This window comes from Aspergillus viridinutans (assembly GCF_018404265.1).
Source record: "Aspergillus viridinutans IFM 47045 DNA, scaffold_1, whole genome shotgun sequence".
Classification (NCBI taxonomy): Eukaryota; Fungi; Ascomycota; class Eurotiomycetes; order Eurotiales; family Aspergillaceae; genus Aspergillus; species Aspergillus viridinutans.
This window is the reverse complement of record NW_025091217.1, coordinates 5,111,114-5,134,931: the sequence shown is the minus strand read 5'-3', so window position 1 is coordinate 5,134,931 and position 23,818 is coordinate 5,111,114. Positions and strand designations below refer to the sequence as shown.

General features: G+C 50.4%; 8 protein-coding genes across 8 annotated transcripts; 3 read left to right on the top strand and 5 right to left on the bottom strand.

The window, feature by feature from the left end:
• Positions 1-2,126: 2,126 nt before the first annotated feature.
• Aspvir_001482 (C2H2-type zinc finger protein) lies at positions 2,127-2,876 on the top strand (the record flags this gene model as incomplete). The annotated part of the gene is made up of 3 exons (XM_043266604.1): positions 2,127-2,171; positions 2,231-2,565; positions 2,633-2,876. 3 exons carry the CDS (start codon positions 2,127-2,129, stop codon positions 2,874-2,876), a joined length of 624 nt encoding a protein of 207 aa, XP_043122539.1.
• Positions 2,877-3,913: 1,037 nt separating this feature from the next.
• Aspvir_001481 (uncharacterized protein) lies at positions 3,914-4,126 on the bottom strand (the record flags this gene model as incomplete). The annotated part of the gene is made up of 1 exon (XM_043266603.1): positions 3,914-4,126. One exon carries the CDS (start codon positions 4,124-4,126, stop codon positions 3,914-3,916), a length of 213 nt encoding a protein of 70 aa, XP_043122538.1.
• A 3,514-nt stretch (positions 4,127-7,640) lies between these two features.
• Positions 7,641-8,102, bottom strand: Aspvir_001480 (MGMT family protein; the record flags this gene model as incomplete). Its single annotated transcript, XM_043266602.1, has 1 exon — positions 7,641-8,102. One exon carries the CDS (start codon positions 8,100-8,102, stop codon positions 7,641-7,643), a length of 462 nt encoding a protein of 153 aa, XP_043122537.1.
• A 692-nt stretch (positions 8,103-8,794) lies between these two features.
• Positions 8,795-10,582, bottom strand: Aspvir_001479 (dihydrolipoyl dehydrogenase; the record flags this gene model as incomplete). Its single annotated transcript, XM_043266601.1, has 4 exons — positions 8,795-9,634; positions 9,705-10,187; positions 10,269-10,345; positions 10,441-10,582. The coding sequence occupies 4 exons, from the start codon at positions 10,580-10,582 to the stop codon at positions 8,795-8,797; spliced, it is 1,542 nt and encodes a 513-aa protein (XP_043122536.1).
• Positions 10,583-13,011: 2,429 nt separating this feature from the next.
• Positions 13,012-15,070, top strand: Aspvir_001478 (putative MFS monosaccharide transporter; the record flags this gene model as incomplete). The annotated part of the gene is made up of 8 exons (XM_043266600.1): positions 13,012-13,114; positions 13,165-13,458; positions 13,515-13,668; positions 13,726-14,117; positions 14,176-14,258; positions 14,314-14,542; positions 14,597-14,694; positions 14,747-15,070. The coding sequence occupies 8 exons, from the start codon at positions 13,012-13,014 to the stop codon at positions 15,068-15,070; spliced, it is 1,677 nt and encodes a 558-aa protein (XP_043122535.1).
• Positions 15,071-16,632: 1,562 nt separating this feature from the next.
• On the bottom strand, positions 16,633-18,984 carry Aspvir_001477 (phosphoribomutase PRM15; the record flags this gene model as incomplete). Its single annotated transcript, XM_043266599.1, has 8 exons — positions 16,633-16,793; positions 16,847-17,523; positions 17,585-17,874; positions 17,926-18,114; positions 18,309-18,628; positions 18,699-18,777; positions 18,845-18,889; positions 18,958-18,984. 8 exons carry the CDS (start codon positions 18,982-18,984, stop codon positions 16,633-16,635), a joined length of 1,788 nt encoding a protein of 595 aa, XP_043122534.1.
• Positions 18,985-19,376: 392 nt separating this feature from the next.
• On the top strand, positions 19,377-21,137 carry Aspvir_001476 (fatty acid desaturase; the record flags this gene model as incomplete). Its single annotated transcript, XM_043266598.1, has 2 exons — positions 19,377-19,597; positions 19,661-21,137. 2 exons carry the CDS (start codon positions 19,377-19,379, stop codon positions 21,135-21,137), a joined length of 1,698 nt encoding a protein of 565 aa, XP_043122533.1.
• Positions 21,138-21,557: 420 nt separating this feature from the next.
• Aspvir_001475 (ASCC2 family CUE domain-containing protein) lies at positions 21,558-23,660 on the bottom strand (the record flags this gene model as incomplete). Its single annotated transcript, XM_043266597.1, has 1 exon — positions 21,558-23,660. One exon carries the CDS (start codon positions 23,658-23,660, stop codon positions 21,558-21,560), a length of 2,103 nt encoding a protein of 700 aa, XP_043122532.1.
• Between the last annotated feature and the right edge of the window lie 158 nt (positions 23,661-23,818).

Below are 23,818 nucleotides of genomic sequence, written 5' to 3'. Positions count from 1 at the left end.
TCTATGGTGTCATCTGTGAATGAGTAAATGAATGGGACAGTGGAACATGGGAGTTCTGCTTATGCTACTTTCCGTTCCTAGGTTGGCTGATCCACCAAAGTACGAAACAACACAATAAAGGTTGCCGAGGAGAAGAAAGCTCCAAGGCTAGATTCACCGAAGAAGGTTTGCCCCTCCGTCAGAGCTTAAGATGAATCAATAGCTCCTCTGGGCTGTGAAGCAAGCAGATGACACCTGGCAGGACATGGCTGAAGCTTACTCGCTGTTGTGTATCATAACTCCTCTAATCGAGATAAACGTTCCCTGCGTCACAGGAGCGAGAAGTAGACAAAAATTTAGTGCCTCTTTGCCCGGTTGTCGAAAAAGACAACTAGCTGGCACCAGTCACTATCCGCCTCACTGGACGACTCCTCGTTTTCTCCCGTGCAGAACGGCCGTAGCTGCATCCTACTGCGGGATTTTTGAACCTGCATCATCATGATCATTGAGGAGCAGCTCGATGCATCAGATGTACGCCTGGGAGCCTTGCCAATCGCCTAGTCCTCAATGGGCTAAGTCAGACGCTAAAGTAGCCGGGGGCTGTGCGCTTGTGATGTGACATGTCCCTTTGGCTTCTTCAAAGTTCAGTCTCGAAAAAGTCCCAGCCCTGAGTCCAAGGCCAAGCGATCAATTGCAACCGGCTTTCTTGGCGGAGTGCGACTGTTTATCATTGGACAAATGGAGTGATGATTCCTTGCATAGTGGACTTGGATGGGAACAACAAGCCCACAAGGCTGTCGAATCGCTGATTTACTGCGTGTGGGCTGTGGAGTAGGACCAACTGTTCACTAGATAGTAGTCCAGTACCTCTCTATGTAGAGCAGAATGATAATTGAGATTATTGTTTCTCCCCGGACAACGTGCCGACTGCCGAGTGAACTGAATTGATTCAGTGATTGTGATCTCATTGTAGCAGAGAATAATAATAATTAATGAGTAGACTAAATGACAAGATTGTTGCCTGAGGGTCCGCTCGGGAACACATGACTCGACAAGTCGTACTTTTGCCATCTCTCTCTCGTCCGGAGTCTCGTTCACCGGGTACTTCCTCTGAGGCTGTCTTTGCGGGCATTTTACCATTTGTCGCCCTTTTTCTAAGCTTGCTCTGATATACTTTTGTCTAAGAGCTGACTACCTTCGTATCAGTGCCTTCCCGGTGAACGTCCCAGCGAATCAAAATCACCCAATGTCGATGCCTTCATCGCAGATGATCCGCATGTCAAACCTACGCAGTAACCAAGGCAATCAGCTTCTGAGAATGGACAGATTGTACGAACTACGGAGTACCGGTCTATCTCCAAAGCCTCACAGCCAAACAGGAAGTCAGCAGAGGCTCCACAGCGCATTCATGTGGAGAAGGGCGAGTGAATGAGTGCATACCGTCTATCTAGTCAGTAGAAGATGATGTTGGCATTATATGATCACCGTCCTCATCGTGTCCCCGACTGCAGTCGAATGGTGTGGGCTATTCATCCCCGTCCACCGTCCCCCAATCACAACTGTCAATCCCACCGCAGGGGAAATCCCAAGAAGCCCCCTCGTTTGACGCTAGAAGGGCCAAAGAAGTTTCCATTGTTCCCCGAGTCTTCTGGCGCCAACGCTAAGCAGGGTTCTTGCCTGGTGATGATCGACCGCTTCACTCTCCCGCAGCAGCCCCTCCAATCACGGTCCCGCTCGAACGGCTCGATAGTGGCTGAGTGTCGTGATGAGAACACTAGCAGATTAGCCAAATAAGTTGGTCGGGTTGGATCATTATTGGAAATCGACTCTCAGGCCGTCTCTCCTCTTGTTTTCGCTTATCCACGCCATCCATTGGGTCAAATCAGGTACCTTGATTCCTCGTTCAGGTGACGTCGCCCATGACTGGTTTGAACTCATTTAAAGTCTCACTTAAATACTCGATGTATAGCCAGCCGCGATGTCAGCTACGCTATCCATTGGGAGAAATCCAGAACTTGATGCACGTGCGACCAGTTGATTTCATGGCTGTCGCGTTCTGCTTCTTGCCGTCTTAATTATCATTATAAGAACTTCCAGGGCCTTTTCTTTTGTTTCTTCTTCGTCTGCACCTAGACACTTCAATTATCATGTACTCTCAAATGAACGACAGACTCTACCCTCGGTTCACAGTGGTAAGTATAAACAGAACTCTTCTACTACAACGGTTCAAACTAACTTGTTGTACTCCCAGAACTCAACTTATCCTCCATCCACTCCAATGGAGCAGTCCCCAAGCCCACACTCTGTTCAGTCCTTCAGCTTTGCAGACGTCTTCCCCTCAGACGGAAACGAGCTCGAAATCCCTCTCAGTCATCCTTTCGACTCGGTCTACGAGTTCATGCCACCAAGTCCCTATAACACCACCAGCGTCCCAGACCTCTACGCTCTGAACACATCCTACAGCGTCCCTATCCCATCTTACTCCTCCTCCTACGATACCCAGTTTGCATTCACTCCGAGCCTCGAAGAATCGTTGCTTACACAATACTCGCTCGGCACCAGCGCTTCCTCGTCCGAGTCCTCCAAGTAAGCTCCCCGTTTTTGGTACGCTCCCTTGGCTGGATCCAGCACCTAGCTAACTCTGAACCTCCAGATCATCCAAAGCCTATGCGTGCGAAACCTGTGGAAAGGCCTTCACCCGCTCCGCTGATCTCAAGCGGCACCAGACCAGCGTCCACTACCCGGTCTACCAGGATTGCCCCGTGGAGCACTGCCCGCGGAAGGCTCGCAATGGCTTCCCGCGGCGAGACCATCTCATTGAGCATCTTCGTTCATCCCATCACATGGATCTGCCTAAGCGCCGGATGACGAAGCGGGTCCCGAAGGCGTCTGCCTGACCTCTTTCTTCTCTGTGTCTATGTTTATGTTCATCTTCATGATTGACGCCGGTTTTACACATGTACAATTCTACAGATTCTCCATTCCCGTTTCTCGCTTTCCAGCACCGTTTTGGCTTGTGCTTTCTTTAGAGTTTGCCACTTTTGTTTTTCCTTTCGATGTTATTCTCATATTTTACATTTGTTTGGTTTGGCGATGCAACGAACACGAGGTATAGAGGCGTTCGGAGACAAGGTAAAGGCATGTGTCGTTTTATTATAGCCACTGTGTGTTTGTTTCCTGCCCTGGATGACAGAACAGGTGGGGCCGATGTGCCAAGGCTACCTACCATGTGTGATGATTTATTTTCTCTGCGTTTGTCGATTCATGATAGACTGGACGGCGAATGGCTGCCTTTCATTGACTTTGGCTTGTTGTACTCTCTGCTTCATTTATACATATCTCTTGTGGTGTTCATATTCTGGATTTATAGATCGATGCACTTGATCATATTACTGAAACACAATCGCATGTATCCTTCAATAATTGACACTGCAAATATGGACTCCTCGGGTCGAATTGTTCCGTCCAACAGGAGGACAAGCCCGTCAATTGAGAAACAGCGAAAAGGGAGCCACTCATTGAAAACGATTAATGTCACCCTAGCAAGACATAACCATAACTTGAATCTGCTCGCGGAGGAACAGATCAAATCTATGATATGTTCATGCTGCCATACGGTTTATTAGCTGTGCCTTTTTGTGTGTAACATATCGACAGGGATTGAGCTGCGGTGTCTCGTGTCCGGCAGCTCGCCCAGCGTTTGGATCTTGGTGATGGCTGCCTGCCACTTTTGCAGGAAAGTGTTATGGTTCCCATTGGGATCATATTTGATCCTCTCATCTCCTGCCATATAAGGAATAAGCCGTCTCGGCTGGTTCGCTCGAGAGCCTTTCAAGCTTCTCGATTTCAGAGAATGGCTTCACTAAGGCCAGAAAAGCTAGACTTGTCTTTAGCTTCTGGCACCGTATTCCGCAGCTCCAGCTTCTCGCCCGAGTCACGCCTTCTGGAACCCAACCGTATCCCACATCCCGATGATCTCGACCGTGAACCGCGGCAGGGGATCGCGGAACCCCATCCGCTTGCGCTCCTCCGCGTTATACCCGTCGATTTTGTTGTTGTAGAAATCATCATACACCAGAGTAAAGTTGTCCATGCCGCGCGGGGTTAATCCCCCGGTGTGCATGTTCGTAGGCCTAGTGGTCGGCATTTTGGCGTGAAGAGCTCGGAGTTGTGGGAAATAGTCACTGTATAAATGGCTTTGCTCCTTGCCAAAGCCCTGTAGGACCTTGAATATTTGAGTGTCTCCAAGCCCTGCACATAGTTATCCGGTTGGTTGACGAGTCTAATCGAGGACTTCACCTCCTCTGAGCTGCATAACATGCTCACGACCTATTTAGTCCCTCGAGTGAGGGCGCCGAAGACGAGACCCAGTTGTGAGAGGTCATGGTGCTCGGGTGCTTAAGTCTGTGCCTTATTAAGACGGCGTTGTAGTTCAGCCAAAGCCTCATTGTTGCTTTGGCGACGTTTTGCGAGCTTGGTCAAGTAATCTTTACCAAGCCACTGCAAACAGGCAATGGTACAGTTCTGTTCTCTTGAAAAAGTTTGCGAAACACTACCAGCGTTGCTTTGTCTTTAATAGCACCCCCTGCGTCGGATATGGTTCTCACGAACCATACCCAGCAGCTATTGATCTTTCAGGGTTGTTGCTCTGGTACTCAGCTGTCGGTGAAGTAGCCGACAGTCAGGAGTATGCCTCGGACAACGCCATTATTTAAGTTAATATCCGCATCGTCAAGTATCTCCCCTGGAAGCAGATGAACTTTTCAAGGATCAGTTCGTCGGGTCGAAACTTTGCATGCCAATTTATGGCGGACAATGCGGCAGATTGAGCTCTTCCTAGGGTTCTTTCTGCTGCATTCCGAGGAAAATGCGATGCCCCGGGCTGGCTTGTCAGTTGTCGGTTCGCTCCTTTGGTTCGCCGGTGGTATCACCCGCCCAATAGGTTCCACGACGTTATCCATCGACTTTAACACGTGTCCACGGCGGCCAGTTTATGTTGGAATGCAACTAGAGCTGTTAGCCACAGCTGCCATGAAGAAGGAAAAGAAGAGTATGCGTACCTTTCTTAGCTGCCAGTCTAATAAACTCAAGGTAGAGATGCAGGGGTTCGTTTTGAATTAACGAGTAAGTCGTGCTCGAAAATGGTTTCGCCAGCCCAACACCCTGCCTCCAAAAACGACCACGCGAAGGTGTTGAATGTACGCTCAGACATTTTTGAACAGGCGAACAGCTCTGTATCCCAATGAAAATAGTGAGATGGCTAGGGGTCAGATAGAGTGAAATCAACTGTATGGTTGTAATTGGTGAAATGATACCAGAAGCGGCACTGGAAGTGGCGCCGGGCCCTTTGACCTTAATTGATTACTTCTGGATATTGGTTCCCTTCCTGTATTTTAGTCTGTTTGAGCATCGCAGCATCCAACCGCCATCAGATATTTGATCAAATTCCGTCCAGATCTGATCATTTGTGGCGTAGGCCACCAATAGCCACTGATCCATTCGTCAGTTTCATTGAGGGTGATTCGAACATTGATCAACCGGTCCTTTGCCCCCTTCATGTTTGCTAGCACAGACTGGCGGAAGTGCCAGCGGAGCAATTCATCGGAGACCACTCTCTTCATCGAGCAGTTGTGTGGTCTGGATCGAAGTATGCAGATGAGGCACTGATAAGACGCAATAACTCGAATTTGGTCTCCGTGGCGTAGCATCAGCCGCAGATGTCGGAGTGAAACATTGCCTTTTAGCACCACGCAAGGCACAATGATGAGTAGGTGCCATTCCTACACTGCAGGTTAGCACATACAGGATGGACTGAGCATAACAAAGGAGAAGTCAAGGAGATACAGGGATACTCACGAAGGCACAGTGATCAAGTTGAGCATTAGCCATCTGTTCGGGCCTCCGTGCTGGCTCGGCTGAGGTCGACATTGATTGCAAGACATGCACGGTTGCATCAGAGGGAGCTACTCCGACTACCAGCCGGTGCCGACCTAGAGTCGATAGAAACAAGCCCAGGAGGTCAATTGAGCTCCAGAATGGTGGTCCATTATGGTAGACTTCTAAAGATCTCACAAGATCTTGTATAAAATCTCGTGAGAGCGAAGTAACAGCAACCTTCTCGATGATGATGAGCTGATCATAGAGAGATAGTAGGGGCATGTCCCCGCAGAACACAGCAACAGCAATATCAGACTCCAAGTATGGAGCTGCAAGGCCATAGGTCTTAATCTCGTAGGTGATATTTGCCCCTGTCGGAATGAAATTCGCCTCATCATGGATAGTGAACGCAGGGTCATCAATAACTTCAACAATGCCATCGTATCATCGTACCTGCCAATCCAGAATAGGTTTTTAATTCGGCCTATTTCTTCTTTAAAGGCTTGAACGACAAATTGGCCACACCACTGCTGAAGTCGTGGGTGTTTGTCCAGAGCCGCAACAACACCTCTGTGAGATTATTGACGCCTTTGTTTGAGCCAGCAACAAGGAGGACCTTTAGATCCAATGCCATAAGAGGGTGATTACCATGGCTATTCTTGTTTTGCCTATAGGCGATCTTAAAGGTTGACTTTAAGAATGCTTGTTCCTGGGCCTCATCCAGGGGGAAATTTTCCCTGATATAGGCAATTCTCTCGTCCTTGCTGCTGAGAAAGAACCTCCGACATTTCGCGGGCGTTGAGGAGAAAATAGAAATTGCTGGCAGGGTCCAATTCAACAATGTAGGCGAGTACTGTCCTTTATAGCGAGTATCCTTTGTTTTCTTTGCCCTTCAGCTCTCCCAGGAACGGAAGTGGCTCACGTCCCCAAGCGCCTTGATCTGCTCGTCAATTAGCATGGTATCTGGCTTGACGAACGTGACAATCTCAACTTCACCACCATGTGAAAGTAAGCCGCAGCATACACACATGTTCTGCAGGGAACATCGTCCAGATAATGGCCTTCTCTTTATGAATGAGGACTTTATCCCGCAAGATCGGCGGCTTTCCTCAAAGTATCAGCTTTAGCAATCAGTGCAGTGGTTTTGTCAATCGCGGTTTTCGATGCCGGAACTCGTTTACCAGCCCATTCTGGGAGAAAGGGGTAATTTCCCTGGTTTGTTCCATTGGGGTTGGTATACCAGTCTGCCATCCGGTACCCCTTCTGCAAAGTAGGACACGGACTCTATGTCATCCTCTCCTCGTGGCTCGAGATGCGGCATTGATCACACATTCTGAGCGAGCAGCTGGGACTCCTGCCTGTCTTCCTTCATTAGTTAGAGGGGCTTCGTCAAGTTGACTGTGGGAGAAAAGGGAGGAACAAACTTTCTGTATTGTATTCAGCATGTCCATCACTCACTCATCTCCATCTCCTCTTTCGATTTTGTCAATTTTGTTGCTCCCTGGTGATACTCGATCGCTGATCAATGCATGAATACTCGGTCATATTCATCGCATCTAAAGATAGGAGCCATATAATAAATGCCTGGCGCCGGAACGTATAGCCGGAATGTCAACATGAGAAGGAGTGATGGTCGACTGCGCTGAACAGACATCCGATCAAGGATACGAGGCGAATATCTATTCACTCAGCAGCGGCATAGTATTCACAGTACATATCCAGAGCATTCAATAAACTCAGCTGTCTTACTATAAGCATCAAACCTCAAACAACATTCACCAGACCTACTTCCCACTCCCCAGATCCACAAACCCCCGAAAGCACTCCCCCTGCGCCCTTCCCCCCTCGTCAAACACAACTCCTTCCCCCTCCAACAACAGCCTCTTCTCAACCTGATACTTCCCACCCAAGATCCACTCCCCCTTATAACCCCCCAACGTCCCGTTTGTCGCCAGCACCCGATGACAGGGCACCTCCGGCGCAAACGGGTTCGTGCGCATTGCGTTCCCCACAGCCCGTGCGCTGGAGCCTAGATGCGTCGCGAGAGCCGAGTAAGTGGTCCAGCGGCCTGCGGGCACGGAGAGGAGGGTGCGGTAGACGCGGCGGCGGTAAGGGGTTAGGGTTGGATGCAGGGAGATGCGGTGGAGGAATTTCTTGGTTTGGGGGTTGAGGGACAAGGATTCTTGTGAGGGGGCCGTTGGTGTGGGTTTGGAGGGGGATTGCCTGGTTTTCGTGAGAGATGCCATAATTATCCTTGGGTGGTTCTTGAATATGAACCACAGGCTCTCTTCAAGTAATGTATAGCGGTGATTTGATCTTTGCAGAGGTGGATTGTAGGCGATCATACAGTGACCTATATGTCTTATTAATAAGGGACTCCATCAGTTGAATGTTGAGTCTCACTTACTGTGGTTGTCTGACTAGTTCATGTAGCTTAGGAAGAGAGTAAATGGTTACGCGACTTGGTTTATATGAGACTGTTTGGGTGGCTGAGGACGTTGCTCTCAATGTAGCAAATCAGAGTCCTCCTGTTGAGTCACGATACGAGCCACTGCAGAGGGGCCGATAGAACACTCATTGCAATGAGTCCACTGAAGGAGTTCGGCCGATATAGAAATAAAAGCTGGTGTAAAGTCTGAAGGTACTTTTACACCATCTTGAAGCTTAAGCTCCTAATGGTATCTCAGACATCAAAAGGGCTACCCTGACATATATGGAGACGCGCTATCACGTGACCGTTCTGGAACATTTATGAAACTCGACTCTATTCTCAATGGACAATGGGAGTTATAATGAGGTCTTTTCGTCATAAATTCTCTAGTAGACAACACAACCAACATAAGAAATATAATAAGGCGAAATGCTACATGTGGTTCGCTAGCGTGGCTAGGCTAGAGGAGAAAATACAGGGCGGCGGAGCAAGAGGATTTCAGGGAGTTTAGAAGTGGATGGCCTTGGAGTAGGTGGCCATGGCAGCCTCCTTGAAGGCCTCGGCCAGGGTAGGGTGAGCGTGACATGTCCGGGCAATATCCTCGCAAGAAGCACCGTATTCGACGGCCAGAGTGGCCTCGGCAATCATCTCACCAGCGTTGGGACCCATGATGTGGACACCGAGAATGCGATCGGTCTCAGCATCGGCAATGAACTTAACCTGGCCCTCAGTGTCGAGGTTGGTCTTGGCACGAGAGTTGGCGCTGAAGGGGAAGGTACCGACGCGGTACTTGATGCCAGCGGCCTTGACCTCGGCCTCGTTCTGGCCAACCCACGCGACTTCGGGGTGCGTGTACATGACGCTGGGGATGGCAGCGTAGTTGACGTGGCCATGACCCTTCTTAATGTATTCGACGGCAGCAACGGCCTCTTCCTCGGCCTTGTGGGCAAGCATGGGACCGAAGGTGCAGTCGCCGATGACACGGATGTGGGGAAGCTTGGTGCGGTACTCCTGGTCGATCACAAGGCGGCCTCTCTCATCCTTGTCAATTCCAATGTTCTCCAAACCCAGTCCTTCGGTGTAGGGTCTGCGGCCGATGGCAACCAAAACAACGTCGGCGTCCAGAGTCTCCTCCTTTCCACCCTTGGCGGCCTCAACGCTCAGCTTGACGGTCTCGCCGCTGTCATCACCCTTGGTGACCTTGGTGTTGGTCTTGAACTTGATACCCTGCTTCTGCAAAATCTTCTGGGCCTGTTTGGCGATGTCGGCGTCCATACCAGGTCCACCAATCTGGCCAAGGAACTCAACAACGGTAACTTCGGCACCGAGACGGGACCAAACGGAAGCCTGTGTTTCAAACAAAATCAGTACGAGGAAATTCCGAGTTGTCCGAATTTTCGTCATCGGGTTCACGTACCATCTCCAAACCAATGATACCACCGCCAATGACGACCATCTTCTTGGGGACCTCCTTCAGGGAGAGAGCGCCGGTGCTAGTGATGATTCTCTTCTCATCAATGTTCAGGCCAGGGAAAGGAGTGGCCTCACTTCCGGTGGCAATGACAATGTTCTTTCCGCGCAGAGTCTGTTCACCACCTTCGAGCAGGTTCACCTTAACGGTGTTCTGGTCGACAAAAGCACCGGTACCCTTAATGTAGTCGACGCCGTTCTTCTTGAACAGGAACTCGATACCTTTTGTGAGACCATCCACGGAGGTGTCCTTGGCCTTCATCATCTGCTCGAGGTTCAACTTGACATCACCGACCTCAATACCACGCTTTTTTGTGTCATGAAGGACCTGGTGGTAGAGGTGGGAGTTATTAAGCAGGGATTTCGAGGGAATGCAGCCGACGTTCAGGCAAGTACCACCGAGACGTCCACGCTTCTCGATACAAGCGGTCTAACCAAGATCAATCAAATGTTAGCAAAGGGGTCAGAATGCGCAAAGCGAATTCATATCCACAAAAGTGTCAAGACTCACCTTGAGACCTTCTTGACCGGCCTTGATAGCGGCGACGTAACCAGCGACACCACCACCAATGATAACCACATCGTGCTCTAGTATATTGGAGTTCCCATAATTAGCCGCTGCCCTTTCTCCGGAAGGGTAGGCACCGTCTCACGGATGCCCTAGGGAACAATCAATCACTTACCAGATTCAGAAGCATAGCCGCGTCTGAAGCGTCCATATACGGACAGAGAAGGAGCAGCAACGAAGCTAGAAGGGACAGGCTGAGGGCCGGCAGTGCGGAGGGCAGCCCGCGGTGTCGCACGCGGCAGCATACTCCGGAACATAGTGTGCTAGGAGAAAAAAATACCAGGGATAAGGGAGATTAAAAGAGATAGCCAATCCTCCAGGTCAACAAACTGGGGAGGAATGGGAGGACAACAATTGGGGATGGCAGACTAATAGTATAGGGAAAAGGATGTTGGGACGAGGAAAGCTTTCTTGAGGTTCTGGCAGCAAAAGCTGGCGGGCCGGTATTGATACGGTATTCATTGCGTATGTAATCATCCGGACCAGTGAGCATCGGGTCAAATCGGCTATCTGATTCCATATTGCCGGCAAGTGATGCTTGATAATAAGACTCCATGGGCATCTGTGGATAAGCAATATAGTGTGCTGTATAATAACGCGGGCATCTATGAGCTACGAAATACTATCAATGATCACATCTATAAAGTAGATGGGGAACAATGGTGGTGTTGAGGTCGACATCAAATGGGTAATGGAGTATACCGGAACGGACTATTCCATACTCGTTAGCGGTAAAGGTGGATAAGATCTCTTTAAGCCTGCGGAAAATCATCACCATCACCACCACCACCACCACCACGATACCCCAGACTCAGGAGGTCGAAAGCATCGGCCGTCGCCGATGATGAACTACTTCAAGGGAAACAAGCTCAATATTTGCTTGCAAATGGTTGTCTGCCGTCAGGTCCTCAGAAGAGACGTGTCACCCTCGATATTACACTGGTTTCCGCGGGTAATGAAAAGTAATGGCTACCGTCGGCGTTCAGAGGCAGCGTGCATGAAATACAGTGCTTTGCTGAGCTTGTCGAAGAGTGTAGTTATCCAGGTTTAATATTTGCCCGCCGTTATGATTTCGGGCCTCTCAAGAGGCAAGTCCGGTCTCTAAGCGCCAATTATCGCAGATGGAGAGTATATCCATTTGGGGCCAGTAACCAGAAGTCCTCACTCCAGGTTGGCGTGCGACCACAGATGGCGAGACGTCACTTTGAATTGTTAGGAGCATTATGGGATCAGAGCTTCAGAGTTCGGACTGACTGCGTAACCACTGGACACAAGAAGAAGGTGATTAGCATCCGAAAGACATCAGTCACCACTGGGGCACGGTCATGTTTAACTGCTCCAAGTTTGGTAGGATCAATCTGTCCATGAATTCATGGAGATCTGTAGTCCGCAGGCGAATCGATCCTCGTATAACCTTTTTCCTAACTGGATACTGAAGTAGTCTGCTGCGCTTCATTCATGTCTGTCTTGTCTCTGCACGCACATGAAAATCATTGTTGTCTCAGGCTCCAATGGTATCCAAGTCTCCTATCTTCATTGTTTTTAGGGATTTGGCGGACTTGAAAGTGGAAATCTCATCAAAGGATTGCTTCTATTTCTCCTCTACTCCGTACGTCCTTGGCATCGTCGTTGTTTCAGTCAATAGCATTAGGCCCTCTCAAGGGTCCTCTCAAGCATCCCAAACAGGCATTTCCCAGGCTCACAGTCGGGCGACTTCCGACTCTCCACCCAACGACCCCAGAATTGTCCCCTTTGTGATCCCCGCAACGCCGACTCCATCCATTGGATAGAACGTGTCTTTGGCCCCAGATGAAATAAGTCATCATCAATCTTTCCAAGGAAATGATGGCCAAAGAAACCCTCGGGTGAGCCCATAGACTATCTATCTACAGGCCTCAACTGCCGAACGGTTCCCATTAACCGAGTGTGCTTCAAAAGGGATCTTCATCAGGGTATCACACTGACAGCAGCCGCTCTATGTTTCCAATGAAATGTGCAGATTCCATCGAGGCTGTCAGCCTTCTGTCGAATTCTGGTGCTATCCATATTATTAATGACGCATATTGGACTTGGCTCCAAGTTCCTGACATCTACAGCAGACTTCCCGAACGCCTTACGCCTCCCGATCCAGTGACCAGATGCGATCATCGTTTGGCGCAGAGGCGCCGCTGCCACATGCCCGGATTACCGATTTTGTTCAACCATCTTTTGCTGGTCTGTCTCCAAATCACATCAACCAGGTTCCCATTCCGACGAGTCATAGTGCGTTTTTCCTTCTCGGAGTGGGGAATACGATGCCTTCGACCATCTTTTCCTCCCCGACCCCAGGATCCAGACTTCTCCCACGCGGGATGTAACCAAATTAGTTATCCTATAGAGAGCTATACTCCAATTCTTTGGTCGGACCTCAGCCGATCCTCATCAGGATGATCGTCCTCCGCTGTCTCTTGCAGACCTGGACATTTAAATGCACTGTACCACCCCACAGAAAAGAGGATCTCTCGGATAACTGTGATCTCGCTTCGTTCACTCTCCACGGTGGGTTCATGCTGGAGTGCTCATCGGCCCTCAGGCTATCTTAAGCACTTGAGTTGTGATCAAAAACACCTATTGTGACTAATGCTCTTGGGGCGTCCTTCACTTCACTTGCGATTCTCTTGAGTCCCTAAATTACCCTACCGTCAAAATGAGTGACCAAATACCATCATGGAATATAGTACACAAGCTGGAGAAAAAGAAGCTCCTGATTGCGATCAATTGTGTTGCTGCATTGTCAATCCTCTTCTTTGGTTTGTCTGCCGCGTAGCATCATTAATGCCTTTACTGATCAGATATTCAGGCTATGACCAAGGAATGATGGGCGGAGTAAACAACGCCAAGGACTACATTGATTTGATGGGCTTTGGTTACACCGAGATGAAAGATGGTCAGCCTACTCCAGTTGTCACAAACAGCTTGTTACAGGGAGGAATTGTCTCCGTCTACTATCTCGGAACGCTCTGCGGATGCCTCCTTGGTGGATGGATTGGAGACTCTATTGGTAGAATCAAGACTATTGCTTCGGGCGCTGTGTGGGCCATACTTGGCGCCGCGTTGCAATGTTCAGCACAGAATCACAACTGGATGATTTGCGGTAAGGCGTCATACTCAAGATCAATAGATAACTTTGCAGTGGCTGATCAATCTCAGCCCGATTCATCAACGGGATTGGCACCGGCATTCTGAACGCAATCGTGCCGGTCTGGGCTACGGAGACTGCTGAACACACTTCTCGCGGTCAGTTCATCGCCATTGAGTTTACACTCAACATTTTCGGTGTTGTTCTAGCGTATTGGTTGGAATTGTGCGTATCCTACTGCTCGCCCAGTGGCCTGAAGGAGTCGTTTCTAATAAGTAGTAGTGGTCTATCTTTCATCGATGGCGGAAAATCTCCCTTCCGTTGGAGATTCCCAATCGCCTTCCAAATCATCTTCCTGCTCGTGTTGTTCGCGGCTGTGTGGTTCTTCCCAGAGTCCCCAAGATGGCTAGTCAAGGTTGGACGGGAGCAGGAAGCGCGCTATATCCTCGGTCGTCTCCGTGGCAGCAGTGGCGATGACGCAGTTCGAGCCGAAGCCGAGTTCCGTGACATCCAAAGCGTGGCGGAGCTCGAGAAGACCATAAACCATAGCAATTCCTACCTTTCCATGCTTTTCGGCTACAAGAGCGGGAAGTTGCACCTGGGACGCCGTGTGCAACTGGTAATCTGGCTGCAGATCATGCAGGAATGGGTCGGCATCGCCGGTGTCACAGTTTGTATGTCGTTGCCAGCGTCAAACACTTGTACATGATTCAGCCTGACTGATGTGTCCAGATGCACCGACTATTTTCAGCATTGCCGGATTCGATTCGGTGAAAAGCCAGTGGATCAGCGGTCTGAACAACATTTTCTACATGGTCCGTCCCCATCGTCCCAGAACTGTCAAACTTTTGCCTAACTACAGTTCTACAGTTTGCGACACTTATCTGTGTCTTCACTCTCGACCGTATTGGCCGTAGGTGGACCCTCTACTGGGGATCCGTCGCCCAAGGAATCGCCATGTTTCTTGCTGGAGGCTTCTCCAGGCTCGCGATCAATGCTAGGGAGTCCGGAGATGTGAGCAAAGCAAGCTCGTACGGTGCGGCCGCCGCATCGATGATCTTCATCTTCACCTCGGTCTTCGGCGCCACATGGCTCACTGGTACTTCAACCTCCAGTCTCCACTCTCCCACAACTTCTGCTAACATCTCACCAGTCCCCTGGATCTACCCCGCAGAAATCTTCCCCTTGGCCGTCCGCGCCCGAGGAAACGCCTGGGGTGTGGTAGGATGGAGTATCGGAAACGGCTGGCTGGTCAGTGCCCACAACCCCTCTCCTAGCGAACATCAGACTGAGACTTTCATAGACCCTCCTTTGCCCGGTGATGTTCAGCTCCATCGGCGAAAAGACCCTGTACATCTTCGCCATCAGCAACGTCATCACGATCCCCATGGTCTGGGCTCTCTACCCGGAAAGTAACCAGCGGACTCTGGAGGACATGGATCTGCTTTTCGCGGCTGAGACGCCCTGGGTGTGGGATGCGGAGCGGACCTTTGCGCGCCTCAAGGCTGAGAACCCTGGGTATATTGAGACGGCCGGTCGGAAGAACAGTCTCCTGGATGCCGAGGCTGGTGCCGGTAAGCCTGCTGCTCAAGCTACACAGCATGAGGAAAATGTGTCGTCTGAGTAGTCACCCTCTGGAATGAAGACCTTGGGCCGGATATTGCATGATCGTTCCATCGGTTTGAAGAATACGAAACGCTGGCTTATGAGTCCAAGATAACGGGTCATGATTCATCTCACAAACCCATAGCTTTTATACCCCGTTGAACGAATGAATATCAAATAACGCATAAAATCAAATAGATATTTCAAAAGACCAAAACCAAAAAAAAACCAGACTCGAGATAAGAACTAGTCTACCTCCTATAAACACATCCCACCCTTCCCCTACCCACGCACATCAACCCACCCGGCAACGGAGGCCCATACGGCCGCCGGCACAGACACCCCCGTGTCAAAGCACGACAACCCCGAAACCCGCCACTGTGAGCACGAGTTTCAGTTCCATACGTATGGCTGCAGGTGCAGGATTGACTAGTCTCCCTTGCTCCGTCATAATGCGTAGAGTGAGTCAATTGCTGATGATGGTGGTGATGATGGTGCCTGTGCTGCTGGGCGTGGGCGTGACTGTGACACGTAAGATGGGGTGGATAGCCCTCAACGCAGTGGGATTGAGCTGTGCGGTTGCAATGGCTTGTGCTGGAGGTTTGTTGGTGGTAGTTGTGATGGTGATGGTGATGAGCTTGGCTGTTCAGCTCGTGCATTCCGTCGGTTAGAGGATGGGCATTGTTCAGACTGTAGCCCAGTGTTCGTATTAGTAACCGTACATTGACCGGCAAGGGCACTATCAAGGTCAAGGGTGATGCCGGAAGGTATGTACGCACATGTGCTGGCAGCCCTGTCGAGCCCTTGAAGTGGAATGGCAACAAGCTCCAACGCCTCGGTGAATATGTGAGTCAAATGTAGAAGAGTCCGTATCGCTCTCGTCGGTGTTGACCTCTGTATCGAATCCTCGACGGTTTGCGAGGCAATCTTGCCCGTCAATACTTGTGTTATACGGATATGGATTGCAATTGTTGCCAGCTGGGTGAGTGCCGTGCTCGACGGTGTGTCGATGCACATGTTTAGACCAGCTGGATGAACGGATAACCATTACAGAGAATCAATGAGCGATTATGGATGGAGAACAAGCCAACTGGGTGGGAGACTGTGGGTTTGGAAACACTCGGTGTTGGCACTCAGTGCGGGAGCTACAACAATTTAAGTGCTAGTGCACTATTTGGGCAGATAGAAGTCAACTTCATAGGGGAACGCAACCCTTCACGCGATCATGATAGCAACTGTGCCCGACGGGACTCGTCGTACAAGGTATGGGCTGCTGTGCAACATCATATGTAGTTCGCCAGCCTAGCCCCCATCTCGAACACGGCAGAAGAAGCCTTTTCGAAAGCGAGGTCGCACTACGTGAGGCTCTTCCTGGCTCTATTCAAAAGCAGGTACTTGGTGTAGCGAATCCGATGTCGATTGGAAATGTTGTGCTACCCACTTGATTTTCTAAGGGTCGTCAAGGTGTCACAAAGAAGGATAGTAATACAGCCAGACGGCGTGCTCTATGACCATACAAATGAGCCAAAATGCAGTAGGTTAGGTTACTAGGTTTAGCCGTCGCAAATCGTCCAGATCACTCTTTCAATCAATGTTGAGAATATGACCAGACGACGTCGGGAGATTTTTGCTGTAGCTCATTGAAGGAGCAGAGGGTTGGATCCACTCTTTCAAAACTGTTCGAAAGGTGTCACAGACAGCATCCACTGCCTGCGCATGAGAAGCACCGCAGCTTTCGATGTAGACTAGAAAGTCAATTAGCAATGCTTTGCACATATGTTCCTGTTGTGGAAATTACCCTTGACTTTTGGTTCTGTGCCAGAGCCACGGATGGTGAACCGAACATCTCGGTCCAGCCATAGGGTCAACATCTGACTACTTTTATCAATTGGCAGTGCTGGCTTGTGATCTTCCGTGCCTGAATCATAGCCCTCTGTCATGTCTCTCCACCTCAAGATTTTGAATGTACCAAGTGATTTCTGTGTCCGGTAAGGCCCGCTCCTGATGGCTTCAAAAAGACTTTTTGTGACTTCCGGACTAGGCGATCGGAAGTAGTTATTGAGTGTTTCAAAGTACCCAAAATCCTTAAACAGCTGCTGTAGTTTCGAATAAGGGGTGAGACCCTGAGACCTCCATCGAGCTTCCGCTGCTAGAAAAACCATAGCAGCGGTCACGCCGTCCTTGTCGTGGCATACGTCTGGGAACATATACCCCAAGGCTTCCTCGAAAGCAAAAGGTACATGGTATCCTGACTCTTCCAGTCTCCGGGCAATATTTCCCATCCACTTAAATCCAGTCAATGTTTCCTCAAAGTGGAAGCCCTTAGACCTTGCCATCTTTTCGAGCATGCCTGTAGAGACTGCGGAGTTCAACACAGCTATACGGGATTTGTCATTTCGACATTCAAGCGAATCAAACAGATGTGATGCTAGTAGAACGCCAAGGTGGTTCCCCGTGAAGGTGAACCAAGAACCGCTACTCGATGATTAGTGATTATTTCCAGGAATATAAAGACGCCCTTCGCATGCCCACTTACTCAACTTTCTCAGCAGCAGCGAACCGATCTGCATCAGGGTCATTAGCAATAATGAGGGTTTTGCCCTCTTTATCAGCTGTTTGCATGGCCAAGTCCAGAGAACCATTCTCCTCCGGGTTCGGGAATGACACCGTCGGGAAATCAGGGTTCGGTTCCACTTGCTCTGTTACAGTGGCGAAGTCGGTTATTCCAACCGAGCGGCATAATTCAGGAAAGATCAGACCCCCAACGCCATGCAAGGGAGTATACATGAATGGTCGCGGGCTTGACCAGCTAGGGACGGTGGATTTCTAGGCGCGCTATTAGTCAATTAACCCGAATGAGGGTGGCATGATTCTCACGGCATAGTTCCAAACCGCCTCGGTATATCGAGGCAGAATCGTCTGAAGAGCTTCGGCATGGAGATACTCCGTGGTTTCTAGGCTGTTCCAGGCATTCGGCCACGGTTCTAGGTTGCTGTCAATCGATTGCGCTATCTCAATATCCATGGGCGTATTGATCTGAGCGCCGTTCTTGAAATACCTAGCCCACTAGTCAACGTCGTCCATTTGAAATCAAGGGAAGCGTGAGCCGAACACTTTGTAACCTGTACACAATTAGCAATCAGAACCGAGATCTGGGGAGTGCAATGCATGCCGTTATCTTGTGCTGGGTTCTGTCGACCAAATCATCTGTGTCAGACCTCTTTTGCTCTTGTTACTGCGCGAATTGTGAGGAAACCTACATGGCTTGCGGTGATCATGACGCCAGCTGCAGCTCGCAAATGCGTCACACCAAATGGGACTGATGGTGTCAAAGAGGACTCTGAATAATACCAGACTGGAATTTTCATCGCAATGAAGGCATTCGCTGCCAGGGCAGCAAATTTGGCAGAGTTATGCCGAGCGTCATGGCCAATGACCACGCCGTTCGATGCAATGTCAGAGTGTTTGTCTCTAATGTATTTGGCCAACCCTTGCGATGCTTGAATGACGGTCAGGGAGTTCATGCAGGAGAACCCTGCCGCCATCCGACCACGAAGACCGGCAGTCCCGAATTGAATGCCTGCACTTGTGTGGTTAGAAAGGCAAAGGGTGCAAGAAACGAAGGAGCCTGTATTGTAGCATATACGTACGATGCCGAAGACGCAGCTCAAGCTCTGCAGTCGCTCCGGTCTTCTGCAGCTGCTCAATTTCAGCCCGCGTCTCGGGATTCTGCCTTTGAGATCAGCAAGCTTTCATCGTATTATTGGAGTTACTTGTGAGCTCGGGATCGTCTTACTCGGTCCCAGTCAAGCCATTTCTGAGCCAGTAAAGAAAGAGGTTCCTACAGACCAAAGTACCACTGCAATCAGATATATATTTCAGCTACCTGCGAAGATTCCACTGCATTACCTCAATTGTCGATGCAGGAACGGACATGGTGGATCATATGATGATGAATGGACGGGTAGACGGATGGATCAGATGAATTGACTAGATAGTGCGATGCGCCGATGGCTGATTGTGGCTTTGAAATGGAATGGAATGGATGGGATGGGATGATGATCGCCAGTGCGATGGAGCACGTTTCATGTGCTTCTGTCGGCTTGTCCCCGCTTTGTGTCGGTTTGAGCAATCCACAGTCACCACTTCCGCCCCATAGCGACGCAGGCCCGTCTCTGAGGTCTCCAGACTTGGACCTTCTTTCAGGATCATCCTTGTTGGTTTTCTTTTACCTTTACAATTCCCAGGCAAGACGATGTTGGAGTCTATCCAGATTCATACCCGTTCCTGAGCTCGAGTCTATCGATCCAGCCTAAGACAACCTCGGAATGGCCCAGACGCAGGAAGCGGCCTCTACGCCGGGCTTCAGAGTGCGAAAGGACGCAATCTTGTCACGGCGATACATTGAGGGTCAAATCGCCGATGGCAAGCATATCATCATTTTCGACGATCGAGTGCTCAAGGTCGATGCGTGGATCAAATTTCACCCCGGAGGAGACAAGTCTATTAAACACATGGTCGGACGGGATGCGACGGACGAAATCAATGCGTACGGTCTCCTGATGGATCCAAGGCGATTGTAACCTGACGACTGACGTTCGATTTTGTATAGATTACATTCACCAGAGGCACGCCAGCGAATGTTGTCTTTCCAGATCGGTCGCATCCAGGGACCGTGGTTGAACTTTCTCCCTCCGATCCAGGGCGGGACGTTCCGTCCATACCCAGGCGAGACTTGTTCAAGCGACGAGGACAGCACAGATCAGGATATCTCACTTCCCCCTTCTCCAGTGTTTGATGCAGCAGACGCAGGAGACAAGGCACCAGGAGTCCGTCGCCGAAGGAAATCGACAACGACTTCGGATACATCAGTCTCAACCACTCCCACTGAAGGGTTCAAGCCGAAACCCTTCTTCCTTGATGCCCGAACTCAGGAGGAGATCGTCTTTGATGTCGCCAAGTACCCGTCCCTCGACACGGCGAGTCAGGAAGAAATCAAGCGGAAATACCGCGAACTGAATGAGCGGATCCGCGCGGAAGGGCTTTACAATTGCAACTATTTCTCGTACTTTATAGAATGCTGTCGCTATACTCTATTCGCTACCCTGTCATATACCTTTCTTCACTTAGGGTGGTATGTGGGATCGGCCTTCTTTCTAGGGTGCTTCTGGCACCAACTCGTTTTTACAGCCCACGATGCTGGCCATATGGGCATCACTCATCATTTTCATGTGGACTCAGTCATTGGTATCATCATTGCGGATTATTTAGGCGGCCTGAGCCTGGGATGGTGGAAACGGAATCACAATGTCCATCACATCGTCACTAACGCTCCGGAGCATGACCCCGACATTGAGCACATGCCGTTATTTGCCATATCCCATCGCTTCTTGACGAGTCTCCGAAGCACGTACTATGACCGTGTCATGCATTTTGACGCCATGGCGAATTTCATGCTGCGTTATCAGAACTACCTCTACTACCCAATCCTCTTGCTTGGTCGATTCAATCTCTACCGACTAAGCTGGGAATACCTCTTTTGCGGCCAAGCCCCGAAGAAGGGTCCTGCCTGGTGGCATCGCTGGTTCGAGATCGGAGGACAGGTATTTTTCTGGTATTGGTTCGGCTACGGCGTGATATACCGCTCTATTCCAGACTGGAGCAGCCGGATAGCCTACATCCTCGTTTCCCACATGGTCACTGCTCCTCTGCATGTGCAGATCACGCTGTCCCATTTTGCCATGTCGACTGCCGACTTGGGTGTGCATGAATCGTTTCCTCAAAAGATGCTGCGCACCACCATGGATGTCGACTGCCCTACATGGCTCGACTTCTTCCATGGTGGACTGCAGTTCCAGGCTATTCACCACCTCTACCCTCGCATTCCTCGTCACAACCTGCGTCGTACCCAGCGGCTCGTGATCGACTTCTGTCGCGATACTGGCATACCCTATGCCGTTTTCACCTTTTATGACGGCAACAAGGAAGTGATTAGCAGACTTGGCGATGTAGCGAAGCAAGTCCGCATCCTTGAAGAATGCAAAAAGTCCTGCGCCGAACAGGGCGTTTTCTCAGATCATCATCACTGAAAGGCAGCTGTTGCCTTGCTTATGGTTGAGCTTACGAATCCCAAGCCAGATGTCCGTTTTCCTAGATCTTCATACTGTCAGTGTACATTTCTATCGGTGGCTGTTTCAAGCCTGGGTTTGGCCCTGTGTGATACGCTATGCTTGTGAGGGCTCTGTTGAGCAACTTTCAATGACCTTCATGCTTTTTCGTGTGTTTTGACGCTGCTAGATAATGGTATTAGAGCTGGCACTCGATTGCTAGCACTGTTGAAGAGAGCGCATGCAAATCTGTCCTATTCTTCTTCATAATTAGCCTGGATGACTGAATTGATATTCCGTCGCTTAGACATGATATGCATTCGTATCTACAGTCTATTAAGGGAGACACATCGTAAACTTTGTACAAAACGTAGAGTGTCTCTTTCGTATTTTCGTAACAGCTCAACCTGGCATGCCACCGCCCCGGGCAATTTTTCTGGCCCTCTGTTGGCGTCTATTGTGATTCGCCCTGCTAGCCTTATTTTCTTCTTTCTTTTGTCGAGCCACAGCGGGGTTCTGCTCTCCAGAAGCTCCGGCATTGGTCCCTCCTCTGCGAGCCCTCCCACCACCGCCACCTCTTCGACCACCGCGACCACGTCCCTGTCCGGGTCCTCCTCTGCCGCCAGAAGCAGAACCGGGCTGATCGGTGTCGCTATCCGATTCACCATCTTCCCTAGGTCCAGGCTTCCTGTACGCAGTCGGTGGCAGTTCAGGCTGCGCCAAGGCGCCGCCAGGAGCACCAGCAGACATCGCGAGTCGATCTTCCAACCTGGCCAAACGCTTGGGATCTCGGGCCAACATCACGCCCCAGCCCTCGATGGCCTCGTCGGTCATGCCGGTCTCGCGCTTGAGCGATGCGCGGGGTTGTGAGCGGCGCGTGGCAGAATCACGGGCGAAAAGAGCCGGGTTGGCCTTGTAGGCTTGGAAGAGGGTCATGTCGAGGTCCTCGGCTCTGCGGTTGCGGATGTCGGCGTCTGCTTCGGCGTCTGTGACTGCCGTTAGGCCGTCGACTGTGCCGCCTACGTCGGCGACGTCGTATGTGTCGTCGCGTTCGTCGTCGTCAGAGTCGAAGGTTGCCAGTGCGGACATGATGGCTGCCTTGTTGACGGCATGCTGCCTGCGGTCGGCTAGGATGGCGTCCGCGGTGAGATCTGAATCTGCGCGACCGAAGCGCAGTTTGCCTTGGCTGGCCTGATCGGCTGAGCGGGCTAGTTCGGCGAGATCGACGTCGGTGTCGAAAATGTTCTTGCGAGCTGGGGCTGGTGCGGGGGGCGATGGGATCTCTGGGGGAGTTGGGCGCGGGGGTAGAGGGTCGTGGCGGGGGGTGGTTTGTGAGACAGGAAGTTGCTCGGATTGATCGAGTTCTTGAAGTTCAGGCGGTAGAGAGCCATCAAGAAGATGTGCGACAACCGTCTCCGGATTGTCGCCGTAGTGATCGAGCAATCTAATGATGTACCCTGAGCCCAGATCAGGGAAGAGATCTTGCACCTGTGTCACGAGGGAGATCCTGTGGACATGCATGTTCTCGACAGTAGGAAGATCTGAAACACGACCTTTGCCCTTGTCCGTCTTCTTCCTTTGCTTTTGATACCGGTGGTGGAATGCTTTAGACTCATTCCGATACGAGTGCAGGCTGGATAGTAGGTCTTCACCGCGTTTTTGCGGATGCACAATCAAGTACCTCTCCAGACGGGCTAATATATCTGAGCTGCAGATTAGATCTGAAAGTATTGTGGGCTCTCTCTTTGCCGTTGGAGTGCCCACCCCTGCGCTCGCTTTTAAGCTGAACAATTGATCCAGAAGCAACGATAAGTTCGGCTTGGCGCCTTTCAACAAAGAGGTCAAGCCAACGTAGACATTCGCTACAAGGACCTTGCGGAAATCCACTCTTTTCTCGGACTGATACGCATCAGAGAGAGTATCTATGAAGTCAGAACCAGCCATGAGCACCTGGCCGCAAGGCGGAAGTGCAGAAGACAATATCGTCAAGAAGCGGATATCAGACATTACTTCCACATTCACCGATGGATTCGGTAGTGAGAGCCGCTTGATAATTAAGGACTTTGCTTTCTCGAGACTGGATGTTATTGCCTCATGGTGTCTATCCCATGCTTCGGACAACAACCGCTTCAAAGCTGAGCTTGACGGGTAGCAACAGCACATAGCACCGAGAACGCTCCAATCTAGCATTTCAGACGGTGAAGTAGGCGCGTCCAATAGAAGTCTCCTCGTCAACAAGAAACAACACTTCCGTAATGTTCGTGCCTTCGCCCCCGTCCGCAGCTCAGGCACATTTGTCGTGGCGAGCTGTTGATAGAAGGACGATAAAAAGCCGCTTGTGGACTCATCTTTGGAGACAACATCTTTAAATACTGAATCAGAAGCTTCGATGCGTATCCCTAGGAGTAGAATCCATGCATCCAGAAATGACTCCCATTCTTCATGTGATATGCTCCTCTGTACTGCGGGCGGCGGGACTGGTGCGAGAGGTGGCAATTTTTCCATGATAGTGCCGCTCAAATATGCGCGTGCAAGATAAAGCAACAAGAGAAGAAACAGGTCAGATTAACAAGAAGACACCAAATCTAATCATCGCAACCATCAACGGCCGTCGCATAACCTGTCGTCATAATCTCCTTTCCCTAATACGGTTTCCGATGATG